At 37.1% G+C, this 25015-nt stretch overlaps 3 protein-coding genes, 1 long non-coding RNA gene and 1 pseudogene across 6 annotated transcripts; 1 reads left to right on the forward strand and 4 right to left on the reverse strand.

Moving 5' to 3' along the window:
* Positions 1 to 33: 33 nt before the first annotated feature.
* LOC139855012 (uncharacterized) lies at positions 34 to 8000 on the reverse strand (annotated as a pseudogene).
* On the reverse strand, positions 2651 to 3609 carry LOC139851834 (uncharacterized). Its single transcript, XR_011760749.1, has 3 exons — positions 3526 to 3609; positions 3102 to 3448; positions 2651 to 3003 (listed from the first exon to the last, which is right to left on the reverse strand). It is a non-coding gene; the product is annotated as an uncharacterized lncRNA (long non-coding RNA).
* Positions 8001 to 8087: 87 nt separating the features above from the next.
* Positions 8088 to 12629, forward strand: LOC139855013 (uncharacterized). Its single transcript, XM_071844276.1, has 6 exons — positions 8088 to 8102; positions 8485 to 9201; positions 9300 to 9446; positions 10666 to 11094; positions 11173 to 11496; positions 11925 to 12629. Exons 1-6 carry the CDS (start codon positions 8088 to 8090, stop codon positions 12396 to 12398), a joined length of 2106 nt encoding a protein of 701 aa, XP_071700377.1. The 3' UTR covers positions 12399 to 12629.
* A 5893-nt stretch (positions 12630 to 18522) lies between these two features.
* LOC139851585 (uncharacterized) lies at positions 18523 to 23627 on the reverse strand. Of its 3 annotated transcripts, XR_011760664.1 has the most exons (6): positions 21339 to 23627; positions 20539 to 20609; positions 19279 to 20413; positions 19020 to 19165; positions 18855 to 18927; positions 18523 to 18734 (listed from the first exon to the last, which is right to left on the reverse strand). XR_011760664.1 is itself a non-coding variant. In XM_071840663.1 (2 exons), the coding sequence occupies exon 1, from the start codon at positions 23615 to 23617 to the stop codon at positions 21350 to 21352; it is 2268 nt and encodes a 755-aa protein (XP_071696764.1). In that variant the 5' UTR covers positions 23618 to 23627; the 3' UTR covers positions 21028 to 21237; positions 21339 to 21349. The 3 variants fall into 3 exon arrangements, 1 of the variants encoding a protein (XP_071696764.1); XR_011760663.1 differs by having other exon boundaries at positions 19279 to 20609; XM_071840663.1 differs by lacking the exons at positions 18523 to 18734; positions 18855 to 18927; positions 19020 to 19165; positions 19279 to 20413; positions 20539 to 20609 and adding an exon at positions 21028 to 21237.
* Positions 18666 to 20711, reverse strand: LOC139855014 (serine/threonine-protein kinase Aurora-2-like). Its single transcript, XM_071844277.1, has 7 exons — positions 20677 to 20711; positions 20539 to 20609; positions 20310 to 20450; positions 20142 to 20217; positions 19020 to 19154; positions 18855 to 18927; positions 18666 to 18734 (listed from the first exon to the last, which is right to left on the reverse strand). Exons 1-7 carry the CDS (start codon positions 20709 to 20711, stop codon positions 18666 to 18668), a joined length of 600 nt encoding a protein of 199 aa, XP_071700378.1.
* Positions 23628 to 25015: the final 1388 nt, after the last annotated feature.

Raw genomic sequence — 25015 nt, forward strand, 5'->3', positions numbered from 1 at the left:
TAGTTTGGGGTCGACAACTCGGGATTAATCAGATTAGACTTTTTACATTAAATAATAAATTTCAAGATTATAAATGTAAATATAGAAGAAAACCATAAATATAAACATAAACATTAACTTAATGGTCTAGAAACATAAATAATCAGACGAAATTCTTTGTACCTCCTGAAACCTTCCTTCCTTTCGAAGACCCTTAAGAAGCTCATTAGCAACGCTTACACTTGGCAAAAACCCATTATCAACCATTTCAACGTACCAAATATGACGAGATCGTTGTTTCATACGTATCTGCTTTAGGAACTACTCCTGCTGCCTTCATTCTATCAACAAGTAATAATGTATAGATTGAAGGCATGAATCCTGATACTTTCATTTTCTCATATAACTCTAAACATATGCGGCTATCTCCTTTCATAGAATAACCAGAGATTAAACAATCATATGTATCTGAGTCATATTTAAGACCTTGATCTGTGATTTTCAAAGCCAGTTGTTCAGCTTCCTCAACCCTGCCCATTTTGCATAACCCGTTTATGAGTGTATTGTAAGTAACCACTGTTGGAACTACTTTATTAATCGACATTTCATCAAACACTTTGAATGCATCATTTATCTTCCCTCTGTTACAATACCCGCCAATTAGCATATTATACATTTTCGTATTTGGCACAACACCTCTACTTATCATATCTGTAAATACAACACGAGCTTCAACAAGCCTTCCGTACTTGCAAAATTCGTTCGTTAGTAAACCATAACTTACAGCATCAGGAGACACACCCATTTCTGGCATCCTTTTTATCAATTTTTCTGCTTCAACAAGATCACCAGACTTACAGTACTGGCCGATTACCGAATTAAAAGTGTTGCTGCTTGGATTCAACCCATACAGTTTCATATTCTCGATCGCCGAAAGAGCCACTTGTATGTTACCCTCCCTGCAATGACCATCTACGATCATATTGAACATCAAGGCCGTTGGAACGAGTCCATTATTGAGTAATTTCACCAAAATATCCTCAGCTTTATTAGTTTTCCCTCCCTTACATAACCCATTTAATAAAATGATAGTACTGGATCCATAATGATGATAACCATCTTTATCAAGTTGCCGATAAAAAGACACATTATCAGACTTCAAAGACCGGTCAAACATAGAACTATAAGTATACGATTCGGGAGAAACCGTAAGAACCTTCATTTCTTCCCAGACCTTTAACGCCTCATCTAAATCCCCAGCTTTACAATACCCATCAATTAATGTATTAAATGTAACCTTATCAGGCGACACATGTCTCTCAAGCATTTCATCAAACAGTTTCCGTGCATCCACCAATCTCTTTTCTTTACACAGCCCATCAATCAAAACATTATACACAAACTTAGTAACAGTAACTCTATCATTATTCCTCATCAAATCCATATTCCTGATTGAGTTATTATACAATTCAAGGGCTTTGTCACATTGACGTTGGTGTAGCAGTTCGTCAAGCTTTATAACTTGTGACGCGAAGACTTCGTAGGAATAATTGTTATTGTTGTTGGAACAGAGGTATATTTTAGGGTTAGAGATTATAGAGAGTTTGGTAGCTAAGTTGGGAAGGAGAGCAAGCCTTCGGGTCGCCATTTTTACTCATAGCATTCTGGTCGCCATTTTGACTTGTACTTAAGGGATGTCAACGGGCCGGACTCGGTCCTGGTTAACAATCCCGGTCTCATATTTGGTGGGTCCTCATTCACTTATTAACTATCGGATTCTGGATCCCCACGGTATGTATTCGGATGCCCATTTATGTATTCGGATCCCCACATCAGCGCCACATCAGCACTCAAATCCTATAACTAACCCATAAAATCCTATAACTAAACACTGCCTATAATGGCTAAAACATCTTCCTCTTACATGCCACATCATTAATTATTTTTTTTATATTTATTTTAATCAACACAAAAAAAGTTGTAAAATATGCATAAAAAGTTTGTACATTTTGTGAAAGGGGTATTTTTTTACAAAAAGCTACTAGCATGTGGGGTGAGTGGGTCCCATTTTTTTCAATAACCATTCGTTAAATCCATGGTGAGACTCCTATAACTAATACCTATAATGAATCCGTGCCTATGGCATTATGCAGGTAACTAACGGGTAATGACGGGTGGCTACGGGTAATGCTCCCATAGGAAGTGGTCTTAGAATCATACAAAAAGAGACCTGATTGTCAACAGGTATGTATACAATGTTTTCATTTTTGTTTCATAGAGTAAACAAGAATTGAGGGTTCGCGCGTTGCTGCTCTAAGGTTTATGCAATTTTAACGCTAGCTGTAGATTTTAACGAAAAAAGTATGAAACCTGTTAAACTGAATTAACTTTTGATAAATCCACACTGCTTGCATGTGAGCTCTGGTTTGTTTCCGTAATTCTCACCGAGTAGATCAGGTCCTTCAATTGAAATGCCCGCAGCCCTCGATGCGGCTGCAACTGTTGCTGCTGCTTCTTGACGGTGTACACGCAAAACCAAATGTTATGAACTGCAAAACAAACACCAAAAGTGGCAAAAAAAAAAACAAACTTAAACAACTTAAATAACAAAGAAGATGCTACAACGTATTCTGCATGAGATGCAATAAGAAGTTAATCATACACCACAACAACGACACATAATGAAACATGTTATGTGACCCTTGTCACAAAACGCACATAACTAAAGAATCAAATAATTGTTAACACATAATTCTTAAAATCACTAATATTAATAAATTAATATTAACTAATGGTAAAAAGTCATTTACCGCTAGGCCCGATTCAAGGTTGTTACAACTTTGAATTTCATGCCTTAAGCTAGTATCATAATCTTTTGCATCATCTCCTTCCTTATGTTGTAGACACTTTTGTTTCCTCTGCTTCAAATACCTTTCTAGTCTACACTTTTATTCAGGTACTTACTTTAATATTTGCTTGACACTTTGTAATGTTTACCTTAAGTTGGGAACATGTTCCTTTTCGCTAATAGAATTGTACATGCATTACAAAAAATGACATTGTGACATGAAATGAAAGCATCGAGTGATCAAATAATGATAGTTTATACCTGGTTAGTTTACCTGGCTGCCATTTTCGTCAAATAATGATGCTTTCTTTTGCCTTTTCCTTATTGACACACGACTCTTCTCTTTTATTGCAGTTGATACGAAACTGATTAGTTAACCTCAAAATAGCCAAATAGCCATAACTAAAATACATTTAATACAAACAATATTGGGTAAATACTACAATTTAACATTGTAATATTCATATTGCAAGTTCATATCACAAATTCAAACACCAACAAAAAAAGTGGTTACTAAAGATTACCATCGCTGCTAATGTGGTGGCTACACTGACACCTACTACACCAAAGATTGTAACGCATGCTGCGGTGACCAATGATGTTGCTCCATTATTCATAACACTAATAGTGATAACAAAAATGTACCAAATCAATTTTCATTGAAGGTAAAGAGTAAAGACAAAACATTACAGGCTTACAGATGAAAAAAAACCCCTCTCAAACAGCTTAAAGTCTCCATGGACTATTTCTGGAACTTGAGACATGGGATTTATTTCTGCATAAACAATACCAGTGAAAATACTTATGCTAATTAGTTAATAACTAGTTATCGAACCCTCGCTTCGCGCCGGGGGTTCGATTTTCAATGTATTTTATTGCATTTAGTAAAATTATTTTGTGGCTAACGACGATGTCGTTGAAGCGCAACTCGAGTCGAACTAAAAGGTATAACCCGTGAGAGATTTAAATGTTATTTTAAATTAACAATATATGTGCATCTCCGCGTTTCGCTATGGAATTGTCGACTTTTAAAAAAATTAACGCAAAATCAACGTGTATGAAAAATACCCCAAATATTTAGCGTTTTTTAAAAAGCGTCCGTTTTGCGTATAGCTAGTGACATTGTGTTCCTAAAATTATTTCGAGTTTAACGATGGTGTCGAAAAAATTTAACTCGTTGCGAGCGAGAAGATATGACTCGTTGAATATTTGGGTGGAGTTTATTTAAGATTTTTTATGAAAATAGTTATTTGACGCTTTAACCCCTGTTTGGGGGGTCGATTTGAATTTTTTTTAAAAGTGTGAGGGGCTTTGTTGGTAAAATGAAATTTAGTTAAAAAAAAATTTTAAAAAGGTAAAAAGTCGAAAATACCCCTGATTACTATTCATAACTTTTGTCTATTTAGTTAGTATGTAAATTCTTTTCTGATCTATGTTTACATTAAATAACAAAAATTTAAAAAATGCACAATCTTAACACAAAACAGTTAAAGATTTTTATGTAATGAACCTTTATATTCAGAGGCAAGTTGTTCATCTTCCAAGATTTTTAGTGTGATTTTCTCAAACTCTATCCCATTCATCCTTCAAAATACATAAAACACAATTACAGTCATAAAAAACAGTTTTTTTAAAATCAAGAATCATTCCAACAATAAATCAAACATAAAATATAAATATTTCAAACATAGATGTATGGCACAAAATTTAATATTAAAAGAATATAATTTTTTTTACCTTACTTTCACTCAGACCCGACTCGGCCCGACTTAGCCGACTCAGTCTGACTTTTTAGTGTTGACGGACTTTTAAGAGGTTTTTGGGCGAGTCGGGATAGGCTAGTCCCCACACCAATGTGTTAGCCAACTCTTACAACAGTGCAAAACAATATACATAATGATAGATATACTTTACACGTAACCAGCATAAAGTTTTATGAAACAAGGTTCACACACTTACAAATAACCCTACAGTTCCTAAACCAAAGATCGCAATCGTTGATCTCTTAGAAACATCAGCAACATTCCAAGCAGCACCAAAACCTATAAAATGATTCCAGCCTATAAAAGGTAACAACTAAATAATCACAGAAGCTATCTGCCGGTACTATTTACACAAAAACAGAATAACTTATATAAAGTTCACAATTGAATAATCAAACTTCACAATGGAACGATTCAAGCATTACTTCCAAATCAACATAATAAAAAACATCAAAATTACATATCTATAATCCATATCAGGATAATTAAACTTCACCACTGAATGATTTCAAAAATAAATGGAAATCAACATGAAACTTCACACTTTTTATCGATAATCAAATCGGCATAATTGAAGTTCACAACTAAATGACGCCAAAATCATTTCCATAACTACGTTGACCTAATAAATTGTTTGGAGATAAACGGTTAAAAAAGTGCAAGTCATACTAAGAAGTAAGAACTTGACAAAAGAACTAAATTATACTAGTAAACAAGCTTAGTGGGTTCAACTTACCACTATCTACAAATTTGAACCAACACAAAGATCCTCATTTATACTCGAATAATCTAATCCTCTTGCACGCATTTCGGACGAGATTCTTTGTACCTCCTGAAACCTTCCTTCCTTTCGAAGACCGTTAAGAAGCTCATTAGCAACGCTTACACTTGGCAAAAACCCATTAGCAACCATTTCAACGTACCAAATATACCCTTCACTTAATTCGTTGATATCACAAAGACCCTTGATCATTATTTCATATGTATCTGCTTTAGGAACTAATCTTGCTGCCTTCATTTTATCAACAATATCCTATGATTCACGAAGTTTCCCCTCTTTCATATACACAATGATCAAGCTATCGTAGGCCATTCTATCGGGAAAAATTCCATTATCGACCATCTCATGATAAAATGCTAACGTTTTCTCTACTAAACCGTGCTCCGCATAAAAACGAATTAGTTCATTATAGATCAAACGGTCATAAGTCACTTTCATCTGTGACATTTCATTGATGAGTTTCTCCATAACTGTAATACTTTCATTCCTGCATCCAGAAATTAACGGATGAAATGTATCGATAGTAGGCATGAATCCTGATACTTTCATTTTCTCATATAACTCTAAACACATGTGGCTATCTCCTTTCATAGAATAACCAGAGATTAAACAATTATACGTTATTGAGTCATATTCAAGACCCTGATTTATGATTTTTGAAGCCAGTTGTTCGGCTTCCTCAACCCTGCCCTTTTTGCAGAGCCCATTTATGAATGTATTGTAAGTAACCAATGTTGGAACTACTTTATTAATCGACATTTCATCGAACACTTTGAATGCATCTTCAATCTTCCCTCCATTACAATACCCGCGAATTAGCACATTATAAATGTTCGTATTTGGGACAACACCTTTACTTATCATATCTGCAAATACAACCTGAGCTTCAACGAGCCTTCCATCCTTGCACAATTGATTCATTAGTAAGCCGTAACTTACAGCATCTGGCTTTAACCCATTACTCTCCATTTCTTCGAGAATCTGGAAACATATATCAAATTGATGATTCCGTCCAAATCCATCAATCAGAATGTTATAAGTTACCACACCAAGAGACAAACCCATTTCTGGCATTCTTTTTATCCATTTTTCTACTTCAACAAGATCACCAGACTGACAGCACCGATTGATCACCGAATTAAAAGTGATGCTGCATGGATTTAACCCACGAAGTTCCATTTTCTCAATTGCCGAAAGAGCCATTTGTATGTTACCCTCCTTGCAATGACCATCTACGATTGTATTGAACATAAAGGGCGTTGGAACGTGCCCATTATTGAGTAATTTCAACAAAATATCTTCAGCTTTATTGGTTTTCCCTCCCTTACATAACCCATCTAATAAAATGTGAATAGTGAATCTATCAATGTGTTTACCATCTTTATCAAGTTGCTGATACAAACACACAAGAGCATCCGCATTATTAGACCTCAAAAACCAATTGTACATTAAATCATAAGTATGAAAGTCGGGATCAAACCCAAGAACCTTCATTTCTTCCCAAACCTTAATCGCCTCATCTATCCTCTTCCTTCTATAAAGACCGTTAAGCAGCGTATTAAACGTAAGAGGACTCGCCTCCACATTCATATCTTTCATCATTTCGCGAATCCTAAACGCCTCATCTAAATCCCCAGCTTTACAATACGCATCAATTAATGTATTAAACGTAACCTTATCAGGCGGCACATGTCTCTCAAGCATTTCATCTAACAGTTTCTGTGCATCCACCAATCTCTTTTCTTTACACAGCCCAACAATCAAACCATTATACACAAACTTAGTAACACTAACTCTACCATTAATCCTCATTAAATCCATATTCCTGATTGGCTTATTATACAATTCAAGGGCTTTGTCGGTTTGACGTTGGTGTAGCACTACGTTAAGCTTTGTAAGTTGTAACATAAGAACTTTGTAGGAATAATTGCTATTGTTGTTGGAACAGAAGAATTTTATAGGGTTAGAGATTGAACAGAGTTTGGTAGGGTTAGAGATTGAACAGAGTTTGGTAGCTAAGTTGGGAAGCAGAGCAACAGCAAGCCTTCTGGTCGCCATTTCTACTCCTAGTATTCTGGTCGCCATCTTGACTTGCACTTAAAATAAATTGTTTTTTTTTTTTTCCCAAAAAAAAAAAAAAAAAAAAAAAAAAAAAAAAAAAAAGATGGTTAAGCCCACTTCGTTGGGCATGAGAAAAAAAGGTGGGCCAGTCGAAAAGGAAGTCCAAGAAAAGGATCTTAATAAGAAGGGTCAATCACCAAAATACCCATTTTTTTGATCTTTTCTGAGCTGGTACCCAAAAAAAAAAAACCTTGACAAAATGCCCGCGCAAGGCGCAAGAGACCTTGCGACTTGCGTCCTTGCGCCTTGCGTCCTTGCGCCTTGCGCCTTGCGTCCTTGTGTTAAAAAATTAGGTCAAATATAGAAATCAGACACCACATACACACACACACCCCGACACTCAGCTCTTGCGACCACTTTGCGACCGACGGCGATTACAAAGAACCTTGCACTTGCGACCCCCTTGCGACCCGTCTACCCTTGCGACCTTTCTTCTGAGACTCACCACATCACCACCACCACCACCACCATCGCCAGCACCACCGCCATCAGTACATCTCACCACCATTACCATCACCGCCTCCATTAGCATCACCATCACCACCACGATTGAGAAAAAGGAAGAGAAAAAAAACCGACAAAAAACGTGATCAATATGTCACAAGAACAGGTAAGTGTTTCCTTTCAACTATCTCCGTTCGATTACTCCATTTCTATGTCGAAAATGATATATAATTTTTGTTGCACACCAAGTGTTCGATGAAATGCTTCAACGAGCTTGGTGATGCAAAACTCACTTATAGTGTTGCTAGATTTGTTAAAGTTACAGTATTTGGAAGCTAACATTTTATAAAAACTGGAACACGATTGTTTTAGGGCTTAAAACTAGAATCTGGTATAGGCGCAAGGAAAGTCTTGCGTCCTTGCGTTTTGTCCCTAGTAGCTGGCGCAAGGCACGTCTTGCGTCCTTGCGCCTGTGTGATACACGAGACGCAAGGTGCGACTTGCGTCCTTGCGCCTGTATTTTTCTTCTGAAAAACTGTCTGTTTCAGGGATATGTTGAGGCGAAGTTGACGATGAAGAATATGCTTAATGTTATACCTCAACTAAAGGCATCAATGACTGAGAATCAACAAAAAATTTTTAGGGGAACTTGTTTTGGTCCTTGGCTAGATCTTTCTTACACCGGCAATGATCCGGGCCTTGTACATGCAATGCTCCAAAGAAAGAGTGAGCGACCGATAGGAATAGATGAAAAGTACCCTGCTGATGATGAGGAAATATGGTTTAGTTTCCGTCCGAATTTCAAAATTAGATTTAGTAGGCGGGAATTTTGTCTCATCACGGGGTTTAAGTTTAGTCGTCGCACGGACATGGCACATTACATTCCCAGAAGTTATGATGTAGAAACACCACCGATTAGACGACGTTGTTTCCCAAATCGTAAAGTTAATTCAAACATTACAATTACCGATATCCAAAAGCTTTTATATGATGGTGCTGATTTTGTGGTTAGTGATGATGATGTCGTGCGACTAGCCATTATTTTGATTGTGGAGAGAGCGTTTATGGGTAAGCAAGGGATTCATGTGGTGAGCAAAAAATACCTATGGCTAGTCGAAGACTTTGCTAAATTGAATGACTACCCGTGGGGTAATCGTATTTGGGATGCCACTTACCCCGTAGTTAAAGATGGATTTCAAGCTCGGGAAAGTCAGTTAGAGGTGGGAAAGGGTTATACTTTGGTCGGTTTTATGTGGTCATTTAAGGTAAAAATAAACAAGTTTGGTAGATTTGGTTAATACCTCTACATTTGAATCGTATATTATTTTTTTATGCGTCCTTATTTATTTAACTAATTTTGTAGATTTGGATTCTCGAGGCATATCGACGAACAATTAAAAGTTTTGCCCACAAGACAGACAAAAATGGAGTACCGAGGGCCTTATTTTGGAAACGTTCATCGGCTGAGACTTTTTCAGTCACTGATTACCTGCATCTACTAAACGTTATGGTAAGTGTTGTTTTTAACATAAAAGTTTTGTTGGTGCTGGAAGAATACAGAGTAAGGATTTAGGATAAAATGGGTTCTGTGATGGGCGCAAGATATATCTTGCGTCCTTGCGTGACCAAGGCGCAAGGTTCGTTCTTGCGACCTTGCGCCTGCACCTTACGTCATATCTCCAACGCAAGAGTAGTCTTGCGTCATCAGTAATTAGGCGCAAGGACGCAAGACCAACCTTGCGCTTGGTTACTGATGACGTAACACGCAAGGTTCACGGCTTGCGTGTTTGTTTCCGGGACGCAAGGTTTGTCCTTGGGTCCTTGCGCCTTCAGCTAACGTCTTATGGTCAACGCAAGAGTAGTCTTGCGTCATCATTTACGAGGCGCAAGGTTGGTCTTGCGTCCTTGCGCCTTTGGATTTAACTTTTGCTGCTGTTGTACAGGATGATTGTCCGAAGAATAAACGACCTTTTCGTACTCTGCATCCCACTGATGTTGAGAGTGGATGTCAATGGTGGTTAAAAAGTTGCCAATACTTTGATGGGACGGAAGTGGATGAGGAAGTTGAAGAACCTGTTGAAGATGAACCTGTCAATGAGGAACATGGTGGTGGAGAACAGTCTCAATCTCAATCTCAGTCTCAATCTCAGACTCAATCAAACTTATCTACTGATGCAAAGGAATTATACATGTCTTTGGTGAAACGGATGGATAGGCAAGAGAAGGAGCTGCAAGAGTGTAGAACGCAAATAAATGATCACGAGAGACGTATATCTGAACAAGAGAAACGAATATCAGAACAAGAGCAAAATCAAGATGAGGAGTTACTTGGTCGATCCTTCTCAGACAATGAAAACGACAAATCAGCTCAACGGATTAGACGTGGAATGAGAGATCGACGACCAACGCGTGTACTAAGCTCCCCTTTCACAACACCGGGATACAGAAAACCAATCGAGAAGGTATATCTTTAATTACATTTTTTTACCTTAAACTTGCAGTTTTGTCATTAATTATCGAGAATAAACAGGCTGTGTTTGTTAAAAGTAGGCGCAAGGTCATGTCTTGCGTCCTTGCGCTTGTTTTGACAAACAGGCGCAAGGTATGGTCTTGCGACCTTGCGCCTATGTTACATAAATGGCGCAAGGTCATACCTTGCGTCCTTGCGTGTGTCGCAAGGGTTATCTTGCGCCCTTGCGCCTTTTTTCCTGACTTTCTATAATTCACAGCTGTCAGATGATGTTGCTCGCAAAGTGAAAAGGCTGAGGGTGTCTGAGGCTGAGGAGGTTGTTAATCTCGATACTGAAGAACAGGGTGTTGTTGAAGAAGAACCCCACCCTATTGTTGAAGAAGATATTGTTGCTCCGATTGTGAAAAAGCGTAAACGGTCGCAAAAGGATTGGGTTAATGACGAGGAAATTTGGTCGATGGTAGACAGGCTAGTGAATGATCAAGGAACTCTACTACCACCACCACCCAATGCTTGGAGAGACGGTAGAAAGCACGTTGGGCCTGCAAAAGATCCGAAGAGTATGGTGGATAGTAAGCAAGAAACGCGGTGCATGTTCATTTTTCAGAACGAAAATTTTATATACCTCACACCTGAGTTTTGGATCAGGTTACTTGGTCTTGGATATTCCGGATACTTGGAAAACTTAGTAAGTTGCTCGCTTATTTGTTTCCATTCTTGGAAAACTAAGTAAGTTTCATGCTTATTTGTTTTATCACAATTGTAGCATATTGATGGATGGGCTACACTTATGTTGAGATATCGTCAGAGGGTTCTCCCCCGAGCAAGCCAGTATTCCACTCCTATTATCCCGACCGACTCGTTTGCGTGTAGTTCTCGATGGACTGTCATGCCATTGGGTTTCCTTTCTAGCCTTGCAGCGTTTCAGTCCTATTATGATGATACACAAAGGGAGGAAGAGAAACGGAAAGAAGCGGAGAAAAGAGGAGAAGTAGCAATCACAGGGGAGAATCCACCTGATTATATGTATTTGATTGGATTAGGGGATGGTAGTGATGAGCTATATCCATCCTGGGCCTATTGTGATAAGGTATGTTTTAATTCCCAATACAAATTTTAGGTTTTGAAGTGTTCTGGAACAGGCGCAAGGTTAAGTCTTGCGTTCTTGCGCCTGGTGTTTTAGGTTGGACGCAAGGTTGTCCTTGTGTCTTTGCGTCTGGTGTTTTGAGGTGTTCTGGCACAGGCGCAAGGTTCAGTCTTGCGTCTTTGCGCCTGGTCTTTTTAGGTGTTCTGGCACAGGCGCAAGGTGTGACTTGCGTCTTTGCGCCTTGTGTTTTAGGTTTGACGCAAGGTTGTCCCTGCGTCCTTGCGCCTGTTGTTTCTGGTTGACGCAAGGTTGTCCTTGCGTCCTTGCGCCCTTTAGTCTTGCGTCCTTGCTTCCATTCTGCAGGCGCAAGGTATGGTCTTGCGTCCTTGCGCCTATTACAGTTTAGCTAATATTGTGTATGTTTTTTGCAGATTTTGATCCCCGTTCACTTTTACGATGCTCAACACTTTATTCTGATTGTGTTGAACTTGGAGGAACAGAAGATATTGGTGTACGATAGTTTGCCCGGTCATGTTGATCAAGAAATTGTCAAGCTCACCAAAGATCTGGGAGATCAATTGCCTGTATACTTAAGAGCAATTGATTACTTTAACCAAAAGCAAGACTCCCAGATTGTTGACTACTTGGAAAACAAGGAGAGCATCGAGTTCATGACCGAGGCAGCACCAGTCGTGCCGGTGCAAGGTGGAAGTAATGGGGACTGTGGTGTTTGGGTCTGCATCCATATGGAGAGGGTGATCTTTGGGTGGGATGAAATCCCAAACATTGGAGATCCTAAAAAGGCCGCAGAAGACTACAGAGTGAGAATGGCCAAGACCTTCTTTCGTGCACGCTTTGATACCCAGGAACCCCCACCAAAAGAGAAAGCAAAAGTTGGTAACTGAGGTTTTATTTTGAAAACTGTAGTTAATTATGTAATTTGTGTATAAAACTGTAAATGTTGTAAACTGTGAACAGGTCCGTAACTGTATTTTTGAAGGCGCAAAGGTGTGTAATCAGACCTTGCGACCTTGCGTCCCGTAATAGCCGTAGACGCAAGGTCCTTCTTGCGGCCTTGCGCCTCGTATTTAGAAGCAGGCGCAAGGTGATTCTTGCGTCTTTGCGCCTTTTTATTAAGCAGGCGCAAGGTTCTTCTTGCATCCTTGCGCTTATTTTTGAAACACACGCAAGGTTCATCTTGCGACCTTGCGCCACAAAATTTTTATTATTCTTGTAACACTAGCTTGTGCATTCAATATTATAACATATGAAGTAACACACGAAACCACATCATAAAATACTAATTAAAAAATATTACAACAATGGAAGACATCACACCTTAATTTGTTCCTGAAAATAAACGTATTCTAGGAACTAATTACTACCTAAATTGTACGTTGGATAAAACTGAGATTGATAAGCTTGAGATGGTTCGACTGTCTCTTTCGCCTTCGAGGTTGTGTTTCTTGCCCGTTGAGAAGTTGATTCACCTGTTCGGTCATAAGCAGCTGGGCATGTTGATCGAGAATGACCTGGTTCTTTGCAACGACTACAAGTTCTTACTTTTTTTGAAGTTTCTTCACCTTTTGAAGGAATGCGTTTTTTACCTTTAGGACGTCCAGGTTGTCTTTTCTTTAGAACTGGGGGGTGTACAAGTTGCAAAATCCCGGGAACCGGATCCGACCATTCAGACCGATGGGGGAGAGGAAGAATGTGTTCGGAATACGTATTTATGTATGTTTGAGTGCTGAACCAATGTGATACATAACAACTAATATCCTCCACTCTGAAGTGTCGTGCTGATGCAATCACATGACCGCAGGGTATGCCTGATAATTGCCATTGACCACATGAACAAGTTCTATCTTGTAGATTAACCAACCCATTATTTCGTCCATCATGTACCTCTATTAGATCATTTGTCGATGGAAATGCTCGCCATCTTCTTGATTTGTCCGTCCTCTTAGCTAGCTTACGTTCAACATATGGAGTAACCGGTGAAGTAAGACTAACTGATTTGTTGCGATGTTTGAAATACCAATCCTGTATTGAACAACGAAAAAATTCGAACAACATGCAAACGGGTAGTTTACGAGCATGTCTTGATAGAGAGTTTATAGACTCTACACTGTTGCTTGTAAGGTATGAATACCTAATATGAGTAGATTGACTTCTGGACCATCTATTGATACCATCCTCACATAGAACTTTATAAGACGCTTTCAATCTCCTTCGAAATACATCCAGATGATCATGAAAATCCGACGCACGGTACGCCTTAACCATTTTCCAAAAGTGCCATTCGAAGAATTTCATCTTGTTGGATTTAGTTTTGATGTTCATGAATAAATGACGTGCACAATGAGCGTGAAACGCTTCCGGAAACACGTTTGCAATGCCGTGTGCTATTGAAGCAGCACGATCAGAAATAAAAGTAATCTCTGACATACGATCAACCATACCATAACTCATTAAATGATCTCTTAGGTTACCAAAAAACCATGACCAAACACTGTTTGTCTCGCCTTCACCAATTCCATAAGCCAATGGCAAAATTCCATTATTGCCATCCATCGCAACAGCAACTAAATTAGTACCCAGGTACCCACCCTTTAAATGTGCAGCATCGACGATGATTATCGGGCGGACATGTTGCACAAATGATCGAATCTGCATGAAATTTTCACAGTAAATCAAATATTATTAATAAAGACCTCATACACCATACGCAAGGCGCAAGGTTTTTATTGCGTCATTGCGTATTAGTTGGCGCAAGGTGACCCTTGCGCCTTTGCGTATGGTGTACATATTAAAAGGTGGTTTTTGCTAAAATATATTTACTTACAACTACTCCAATGGACATGTAACACATCACAAATTTATTTTCTTTATCGGTAACCAAATTGGTGATGGTCCCCGGGTTGTGGATCTTAAGGTTATGAAGGTAAATGGGAAGCATTCTAAAGGAGTCATCACTACTGCCACGTAACATCTCTATTGCTTGACACTTGGCCCTCCATGCTTGATTGTATGATACACTCACTCTAAACCGATTAGCTACATCATCACGTATATCTTTTGGTTTATACTCTCGATTAGCAGCCTTGAACGAATCCATAAGAATACTACCCAACACCTTTTTAGTAGCATGTTTATTGTTTCCCATAATTTGTGTGCGTGAGCAAGTGTGTACGTCATGCAACTTTTTAACCATAAAGTTTTCAGTGTGTCTTATTTTGTATGCACTACATTTCCACTCACAATTTGGCAACACACATTTAGCGGTGTACCGAGATTTGTCTGACTTTACAGGCTTTATTTGAAAGTTTTCTTCAAGGCATTTTGTAAATAGCTGGTTTAGGAATTCTTCCTTGTTCGAAAACGTTTGACGAACTTTGACCAAATCAGATACCTGATACGTGGTTGGAATTGGGGTCGTAAATTCTGGGTTTTCTTCATCTTGCTGACTGTGTAGAGTTGGCATATTCCAGAATACATCTTGTTTTTCTTCATCTTCTTCATCTTCATCTTCCTCGTCACTTGCTTCATCCGATTCACTAGACCCAACAACAGGTATAAACGGGTTCTCTATTTTTTTTATTTTACACACGTTCTCGGCGCCATGGTTGAAGAAGTCAAATTCTTCTGTGTTTGGAGGTGGTATTTCAGCCTGTTTTTCTTCCGAATAGTGTGTTTCGAGGTTTGGTTCGGAATTGTGTATTTCATCCTGTTCTTTTTGCAGATGGTGAGTTTGTTTGTTTGGTTGAGACTCGAGAATCCGGAGGTTTTGTTGGAGATGGTGTGTTTGTGGATTTTGTTGGGGCTGGTGTGTTTGTGAATTTTGTCCGGGTTGAAGCATTCTAACTTTGTCGACAACATAAATATCAATAGGCTCGTTTGTGACAGCGTGTTTTAAAAACTCAAAAAAATCTTCATGATCATCAGTAATATCAAAAATATGATTATTATCAATATATCTTAGCGAAACAGGTGCATTAGGTGGCAATTCAATTTTTTTGAGAATTTTCCTTAACAATACTCTTCGATTTATTGGTTTTTGTGGAGCAAGTGGTAGTTTTAATCTGGTTCTAAAACAGTCAAGAGGCAGATACATAGGTATGTTGTTAACAAATTCAAAATTACCTCCACAACATACATGAACAACAAATGCTTCATCATTACTACAGCTCATTAAGACACAAATTAGTGAAAAAATAGATAAAAGTTGGTACCTTAACGATGCTCTAATGACTTGATCTTTTTGAAAATGAAGTAAAATAAAATTATTAATCTGGAGTTCTAGCCTCATTAAATAGACAGGTACATAATCTTATCCGTAAAGGTACAAAGAATCCAAAAAAATCTTATCCAGAAATCAGGAAAAATCCATTATGATAAGGCGCAAGGCGCAAGGACGCAAGGACGCAAGCCCTTATCCTTGCGCCTTGCGTTTACACGCAAAGGCGCAAGCCGCAAGGTCGCAAGGTCTAAAGATACTTGCGCCTTGCGCGGGCAAATTCTCAAAAAAAAAAAAAAAAGGGGGTTCCAGCTCAGAAAAGGCCAAAAAAATGGGTATTTTGGTGATTGACCCTAATAAGAATCCACTTAAAAAATGGAAGCAAAAGCTTTTAGTTAAGGCTGTTTTGATTCATTTTTATGACAATTTTTATTACTCCGTATATGTATACAAGTCTTCATTAAGTATTAGCTATTAAATGCTAATATAACATAAGTAAAAAAAAAAGAAAAAGAAAATGAGTATGAAATTTAACTTGATAGCTGTTGACTTTTTAAAAAAAATACGGAGTACCACCTAAACTACCATGTAGTTGTTCTAAATGATAAAAAGAGTGAAATAAATAAATAAATAAATAAATAAATAAGAAAAACGTGAACTGGGCCATAGAGATGCAACTTTTTGTCTTGTAGTAGTATATAGGGTAATTGGGCCTGATCTGAGTCCCAAACCCGATTAAGTCTCCAACCCGGTTCCAAACCCGACGGGTCCCCATTTTATTTATTAACTAGTAAAATGACTCGTAAAATCGCGGGTTTGTTAAAATGAAACAATTTAATGACATGTTTTAGGTATTAAGTGAATGTAAATGCTAAAGTCATTCATTTTAATGACCCGTTTGACTAAGATACTTGTCGTTGATTTTACAAATATATAGAGACATGTATTTTCGTATATATATGTAACATAATTAATTTCGTAAAAAGAATCCATATTTGAATATTAATAATTTAATAATTATAATTATTATATTAAAAGTAAATAATAATAATAAAGTTCGCTCAAAGTTGAGTATTTATATTTTTAATAATAATAATAATTATTAGTAATAATAAATGTCTTTTAAATTTTTTTAGAAAAATAAAATTACAATTTGAGAGAGATTAGTATTTCCATTTATAAAAAATTTTCTATTATTTTTTTAATTAAATTAATATATAATTATGACATCATTATTATAAAAATTAAGGGGTAATTATCTTAATAATGACATCATCATTTTAGAGCTTTATATGATTATATAGATTATCGGGTATTCACAGTATTCGGTTCCCCCATTTATGAGTCAAAACATTCCCCCATTTACGAGTCAAAACATTAATAGTTACTTTAAAATCATATTGGTTCGGTCATACAAAAAGAGACCTGATTATTATACTAATTATTATATATAGTTTCTATTAAAATCTTATAATGATGATTTCATTATTAGGTTAATTATTTTATTAAAAGAAAATCAAAAACAAATGAAAAAAATCTAAGCATGGTGGGTGATGTCATTAATCTAAATAATTTTAAATTAAAATTAAATCTTATTAGTTAAAATATTAATAATTAAATCTTATTAATAATTATTTTAATTATTAAAATTTAATAATTTTGAATAATTTTAATTAATTATTTTGAATTGAGTACAAGAATGTATAAAAGATTAAAAACTAAGCAGAAGGAAATTAATTCTAAATTTATATTTTAATTTACACTTTTAAAACAAAATGACAACCAATGTTATCTATTATGATTGAATGTAGATTGTTTAATACGCATTTTAGGTGTTTGATGAAATGTTCAGCTGACGAGTTTCTTAGTCAGACTATGTGGTTCTACGGGTCATTAAACTAAATGACTTTAGCATTTACGTTTACTTAATACCTAAAACACATTATTAAACTGTTTCGTTTAAACAAACCCGTGATTCCACGGGTCATTTCACTAGTATTATTATTATACTCCGTAGTTGATTGGGTATGATACCATGTTTTCATTTTTGTTTCTATTCTAGTATTGTTTTATGAACTAAATTGTTAGTTTTTTAACGGATGTTGTTGGAGACTAACAGTTACATCATGTGGTGTTAATCTGATCAACCTCTGTTATTTTATCTTGTTTAAAATCAGGCCATTGTATGATGTAAGAATAAGAACTGCAAACTAGCTAGTTGAACTTCTGTCGGTCGGTTTAACATTAAGTTTTATTGATTCGGTCAAGTTTCACATTTTAAGATTTATTGATTTTGAAAGGAAATAGCTACTTGAATCATATAAGTAGTCGTGTTCTTGTTAAAATTTTGTGACCAGAATCTTCAAATCCCTTTTTGGATCATATTTATATTTATATTATCTATTACTGAAATATTAAATGGGATGGGTATACGAATTCAAGTCTTTATTCAGGTATATGGGTCGGGTAATCGGGTTTGTATCTAAAACCATCCCCGAACCCGAACCCAGATAAAATTTCAAAACCATCCCTATACCCGGCCCTCGAACCCGCAAACGTGGCCTGGACCCGGTCCAAAAATGTCGGATTTTGGGTTTTTCTATCGGGTACGGGTCTTTTTGCCATCCCAGATTAGAAAGCGTCCAAAGATTAACAACTACAACCAATTCAAAAGAATCGAACGACGAGGCCTAGTCAAACTAAACGCCTCACTAATAGGGTGAACAAACTTGTTTAATCTAGTAAGCAAAGTAAAACCGAGGCTATAACAAACCGAAACTTAAATAACGGCTAGAGTAACAATACTACAAAATAAACAAACAAACAGCAAAAGCCGAAACCAATGGAAAATAGAACATCCGGCCCAAAAAGGAATCTGATGACCACCAAACCTATGCCTACAAAAAAGGAAACCACATAAAAAAAATTCAACCCATCACAAGCAAAATTCCAGACTCCACAAATGGAGCTCGCTGCCTGGTTTAGATGCATCCTTGACAAGCATCTGCATCAAATGTAACATGTTAATAAATCAATTATCACGTCTACATTGGACATAAATTGATATCCAAATAACCAATCATAATACAATTTCCCGGTTAATTATAAAAGGGTTTGGTGAAACCTGACTAATGAGGTCCTTTGCAAGTGTGGAAACTACAGATTTTGAGGGGAATTTTAGATCTACTTGTGTTATCCTGCACGATTGAGTTTGACAATGCCTATTAGATATCCAAACCTTTATTAAACTAGAACACGTTGAGGGTAATATTGTAAATAGCATCATCACCTTCTATACGTATCAGAGTGCTCTTCTGCTTCAAATGGAGGGAGACCATATAGAAACTCATAGCACAAGATATCAAAACTCCGTATATCTAGACTCACATCATGCTCCTTGCTCTCCACTGCTTTAGCTTTAGCACTATATATTTACTTTGGAAAAAAAAAAAAAAAAAAAAAAAAAAACAAATAAAAGAAGGTACAAATATAATGGATATGATTGCATAGAATATGCTAAGAATGTCAAGTATCTTTGGTTTACTCACCCTATTTTCTCGTGCGATATAGACATGCCCGAACTTTCCTCTTCCTAATGGTTATAAAAGTCGTGAGTACGAGACGAGTCGGTCGGGACCTTGAAGGATGGATGAGTCAGTTGAGTCGGGGACAAGTCAGTAGAGTCAGGGACGAGTCAGGAGTTGACCAACGTTACGAGTCAGGAGTTGACCAACGTTGACTTTTAATAATAAATAAATTAAACATATTTATATTACACATAAATATATCTAACATAAACTATAAATATTTCAAACATAGGTATATGGCACAAAATCTAATCTTAGAAAATACAGTATATTCTTGTTTACCTAACTTTGACTTCGACTCAGACCCAGGGGCGAAAGTGTGTAGGGGCAGAGGGGGGCGGCCGCCCCAGTGGAATTTTTTTTTTTTCAGTGTAAAAATTTTGGGTTTTTCGACTTTGCCCCCGGTGGATTTTTTTTTTTTGCCCCCAAACCTACAAATTTTGCCCCAAAACCTTCAAATTTTGCCCCAAATTCTCCAACTTTTGTCCCAAAATCTTCAAATTTTGCCCCAAAATCTCCCAACTTTTGTCCCAAAATCTTCAAATTTTGTCCAAAAAAATTGCTACGGTTTAAATTTTTTTTTTTTGCCCCCGGTGAAAAAAATCCTAGTTTCGCCTCTGCTCAGACCCGACTCGGCCCGCCTTTTTAGTGTTGACCGACTTTTAAGACGTTTTTGGGCGAGTCAGGGCGAGCTAGTCCCCAAACGAACGTGTCGGCCGACTCTTACAACAGTGCAAAACAATACACATACATAATGATAGATATACTTTACATGTAACCAGCATACAGTTTATGAAAACAAGGTTCACACACTTACAGATAACCCTACAGTTCCTATACCAAAAATCGAAATCGTTATTCCCTTAGAAACATCAGCAACATTCCAAGCAGCACCAAATCCTAAAAATGATTCCAGCCTATATTATTATTATTAATACAACGCAAACATTGGGCGTCTACTAATTAGTAGTAATAGGATATTATTAGAATACTGCCTGCTGCAGCTCCACAACTGAATAGGCAAACTTTCTCTAAAGGAGCATCTTTGTGGATTTTGACAGCGCACCCTTTATGAACAACTGGGTATTCGCTGAAACTAGAAACAGCACAATCGTGATAAACTGGCTTTTGTCCTCCAATAAAAGAAACGAGTTTTTTTATCACTACGTATTACACCGTTTCTTTCCAAGCCTAATAATTGTTGGCAAATATTGCTTTTACCTGAGACACAGTGTTTGCAAGTCATGCATTCCACAAATTCAGCCACTCCTTGTCCCACACTCTCTATAATCCTGCAAAATTACCCCAGCATATTTAGCAATTTTTATTTATTTTAAAAGACAAAGCTGGGGATTGAACCTGAGTCTCTTTTGGAAATTCCCAAGCATCTGCATATTTAGCAAATTGTAACTCGCAAAGCGAGTCGCCTCGAGATTAGTCAGCTCGCATAGCGATTCGGATCACTCGGGCCCGAAAAGAGAACCAAAAAAAGGTAACTTTAGTCACTATTACAAAATATATGTGACTAGGCGAGACACTACAGCACTATGGTGGCTATTCTACCTTCCATCCTTCCTTTTAGTGCTAAATGTTCATCTTCAATAGTTTACTAACTAAATAATCACAGAAGCCATCTACCAGTACTATAAACATAAAAACAGAATAGCATATATAAAGTTCACAACTGAATAATCAAACTTCACAATGGAATGATTCAAACATAACTTCCAAATCAACATAATAAAAAACATCACAATTGCGTATCTTAATCCATATCAGGATAATTAAACTTCACCACTGAATGATTCAACAATAATTGGAAATCAACATGAAACTTCACACTTCATATCTATAATCAAATCAGCATAATTGAAGCTCACAACTGTATGACGCCAAAATCATTTCCACAACTACATTGATCTAATAAATTGTTGGAGATAAACGGTTAAAAAGGTGCAAGTAGAACTAAGAACTTGATAAAAGAACTAAATTATACTAGTATACAAGCTTAGTGGGTTCACCTTACCACCATCTACAAATTTGAAGCAGCACAAACATCCTCATTTATACTCGAATAATCTAATCCTCTTGCACGCATTTCGGACGAGATTCTTTGTACCTCCTGAAACCTTCCTTCCTTTTCAAGACCCTTAAGAAGCTCATTAGCAACACTTACACTTGGCAAAAACCCATTATCAACCATTTCAACGTACCAAATATACCCTTCACTTAATTCGCTAATATCACAAAGACCCTTGATCATTATTTCATATGTATCTGCTTTAGGAACTAATCCCGCTGCCTTCATTTTATCAACAAGATGCTTTGATTCACCAAGTTTTCCCTCTTTCAAATACACAATGATCAAGCTATTGTATGCCATTCTATCAGGAAAAATTCCATTATCAACCATCTCATTGTACAATGCAAACGTTTTCTCTACTAAACCGTGCTCCGCATAAAAACGAATTAGTTCATTATAGATCAAACGGTCAAAAGTCAGGTTCATCTGAGACATTTCATTTATGAGTTTCTCTATAACTGTTATACCTTCATTCTTGCATCCAGAAATTAACGGATGAAATGTATAAATAGTAGGCTTGATTCCCGATACTTTCATTTTCTCATATAACTCTAAACACATGCGGCTATCTCCTTTCATAGAATAGCCAGAGATCAAGCAATTATACGTTCTTACATCATATTTAAGACCTTGATTTGTGATTTTTGAAGCCAGTTGTTCGGCTTCCTCAACCCTTCCATTTTTGCAGAGCCCGTTAATGAGTGTATTGTAAGTAACCAATGTTGGAACTACTTTATTAATCGACATTTCATCAAACACTTTGAATGCATCTTTTATCTTCCCTCCATTACAATACCCATCAATCAGCATATTACACATGTTTGTATTTAACACAACACCTCTACTTATCATATCTGTAAATACAACCTGAGCTTCAACAAGCCTTCCATCCTTGCACAATTGGTTCAATAGTGACCCATAACTTACAGCATTCGGCTTCAACCCGTTACTCTCCATATCTTCCAAAATTTGGAAACACATATCGAATTGATGATTCCGTCCAAATCCATCAAGCAGTATGTTATAAGTTACTACATCGGGAGACACACCCATTTCTGGCATTCTTTTTATCCATTTTTCTGCTTCAACAAGATTACCAGATTGACAATACCCGTTTATCACTGAATTAAAAGTGATGATGCTTGGATTTAACCCATGAAGTTTCATTTTCTCGATTGCAAAAAGAGCCATTTGTATGTTACCCTCCCTGCAATGACCATCTACGATCGTATTGAACATCACGGCAGTTGGAACAAGTCCATTGTTGAGTAATTTCACCAAAATATCCTCAGCTTTATTGGTTTTCCCTCCCTTGCATAACCCGTTTAATAAAATGCAGGTAGTGTATCCATTAATACGAATACCATCTTTATCGACTTGTTGATACAAAGACACAAGTGCATCCACATCATTAGACCTCGAAAACCAGTCAAACATAAAACTATAACTATACGAGTCGGGAACAAACCCAAGAACCTTCATTTCTTCCCAGACCTTTATCGCCTCATCCATCCTTTTCCCTCTACAAAGACCGTTAAGCAGTGTATTAAACGTAACAAGACTCGCCTCCACATTCATACCTTTCATCATTTCGCGAATCCTAAACGCCTCATCTAAATCCCCAACTTTACAATACCCGTCAATTAACGTATTAAAGGTAACCTTATCAAGCGGCACACGTCTCTCAAGCATTTCATCGAACAGTTTCCGTGCATCCACCAACCTCTTTTCTTTACACAACCCACCGATTAAAACATTATACACAAACTTGGTAACACTAACTCTACCATTATTCCTCATCAAATCCATCAACTCCATACCCCTTTTCAAATCACCAATTTTAACAGCTGATTGAACAGCTTTCCCATAAGTAAAACTATCAACTCTAATTCTGGAATCAACAACATTACTAAATAACTCTAATACTTTTTTGTATTCACGTGAAGAAACTAAGCATTCGAGGAGTGAATTGAATGTAGATAGAGATGGAAAGTCACCATTTTTCCTGATTGACTGGTACAATTCGAGGGCTTTGTCGGTTTGACGTTGTTGTAGCAGTACGTTAAGGTTTGTAAGTTGTACATGTGGATCATTGGTATTATTATTATTATCGGAATAATTGTTATTGTTATTGGAACAGAAGAAGTTTTTAGGGTTAGAGATTGAACAGAGTTTGGTAGCTGAGTTGGGAAGCAGAGCAAGCCTTCTGATCGCCATTTTAAGTTGTTCTAAAATACGGAGTAAATAGATTTTCAATTAGGTGTGCTCTTATATCATTAACAATTTATTATAATTATAATAATAGCTGAACTTTAAAAAAACAACAACAGAATCTAACAATCAATCGCAAGTTACCTGATGATGATGAATGAATTTTTGCAGCAAATGAAGAAGCGAAAAACAATTGTGTTTAAGATGTAAACGATGGAGATTTCAGTCAATTTAATAGCCGACTGAAAAGATGGGGAAAAAAAAAAAAAAAACTAAAATGTCAAACAAACATTGAAAGAGTGGAGCAAGAATACTTTTGGTAGTCTCGATGCCGAAATTGAAATCCTCAAAAAGAAAGCTTGTGAATGGGAACTAGTAGCGGAGAGTAGAGTTTTAAGTGATGATGAGAGATTGAGATGGATTGATTCTAGGAAACAATGGATAGAGAAAGAGAAGGTCAAGGCAAATATGGCAAAAGAAAAAGCGAGGGTCAAATGGATTCAAGACGGGGATGAAAACTCCAAATATTTTTACTCGGTTTTCAAAAGAAGACACTCGAAGAGGAATATTCGGGGTTTAGTTATCGATGGTACTTGGTGTGAAGACCCTATAAAGGTTAAACAAGCGGTTCACGATCACTTCAAGTTGCAATACGAAAAAAGAAACGTTAACAAAATGTGTTTTGCACGCCCCAACATCTTGGTCCCTCTCAACTCGACCACAAGGAATTTTGCAGCTGATCAGCCTGCTGCTACGGTCGGCTCAGAGGCTGGTGTAACAGCCCCCACAACATCAGTCTTTGAGCTTCATTCTCCTGCCCATTCGACGCCAACAGTGTCCACAACAGGTGCTGGTACAGAAGCTGGGGGTGCGGCTGCTTTGCCTGCCGACGCTCCTACCTTCCTCGAGTCTGATCAGGTATCTGTCTCGAAAATAAGTGCTGAATCTGCTGCTGCTATTGAGGTATCTTTCACTGAAAAGGAGGTTCTTGAAGCAATAAAAGAATGTGATTGTTCAAAGGCGCCCGGTCCCGATGGTTTCAAATTTAAATTCTTTAATCTACATTGGGACCTAATCAAGAATGATCTTATGATGGCACTCCATTGGTTCTGGGAAAACTGCGAAATTTTGAAAGGTTGCAACGCTTCGTTTATTACGTTGGTGCCTAAGAAAATTGATCCCCTTGGATTACATGAGTTCCGTCCCATAAGTCTTATTGGATGCTATTATAAGATCCTCGCGAAGATTCTTTCCATTCGTATTAGAAAGGTACTTCCATCGGTGATTGGTTTAGAACAAAGTGCTTACCTTAAAGGAAGATTTATTCTTGATGGATCCCTAATTGCAAATGAAGCGATCGAATTTCTAAAGCAAAAAAAGAAGAAAAGCCTTATTTTTAAAGTT

This window comes from Rutidosis leptorrhynchoides, chromosome 6 (assembly GCF_046630445.1).
Source record: "Rutidosis leptorrhynchoides isolate AG116_Rl617_1_P2 chromosome 6, CSIRO_AGI_Rlap_v1, whole genome shotgun sequence".
Classification (NCBI taxonomy): Eukaryota; Viridiplantae; Streptophyta; class Magnoliopsida; order Asterales; family Asteraceae; genus Rutidosis; species Rutidosis leptorrhynchoides.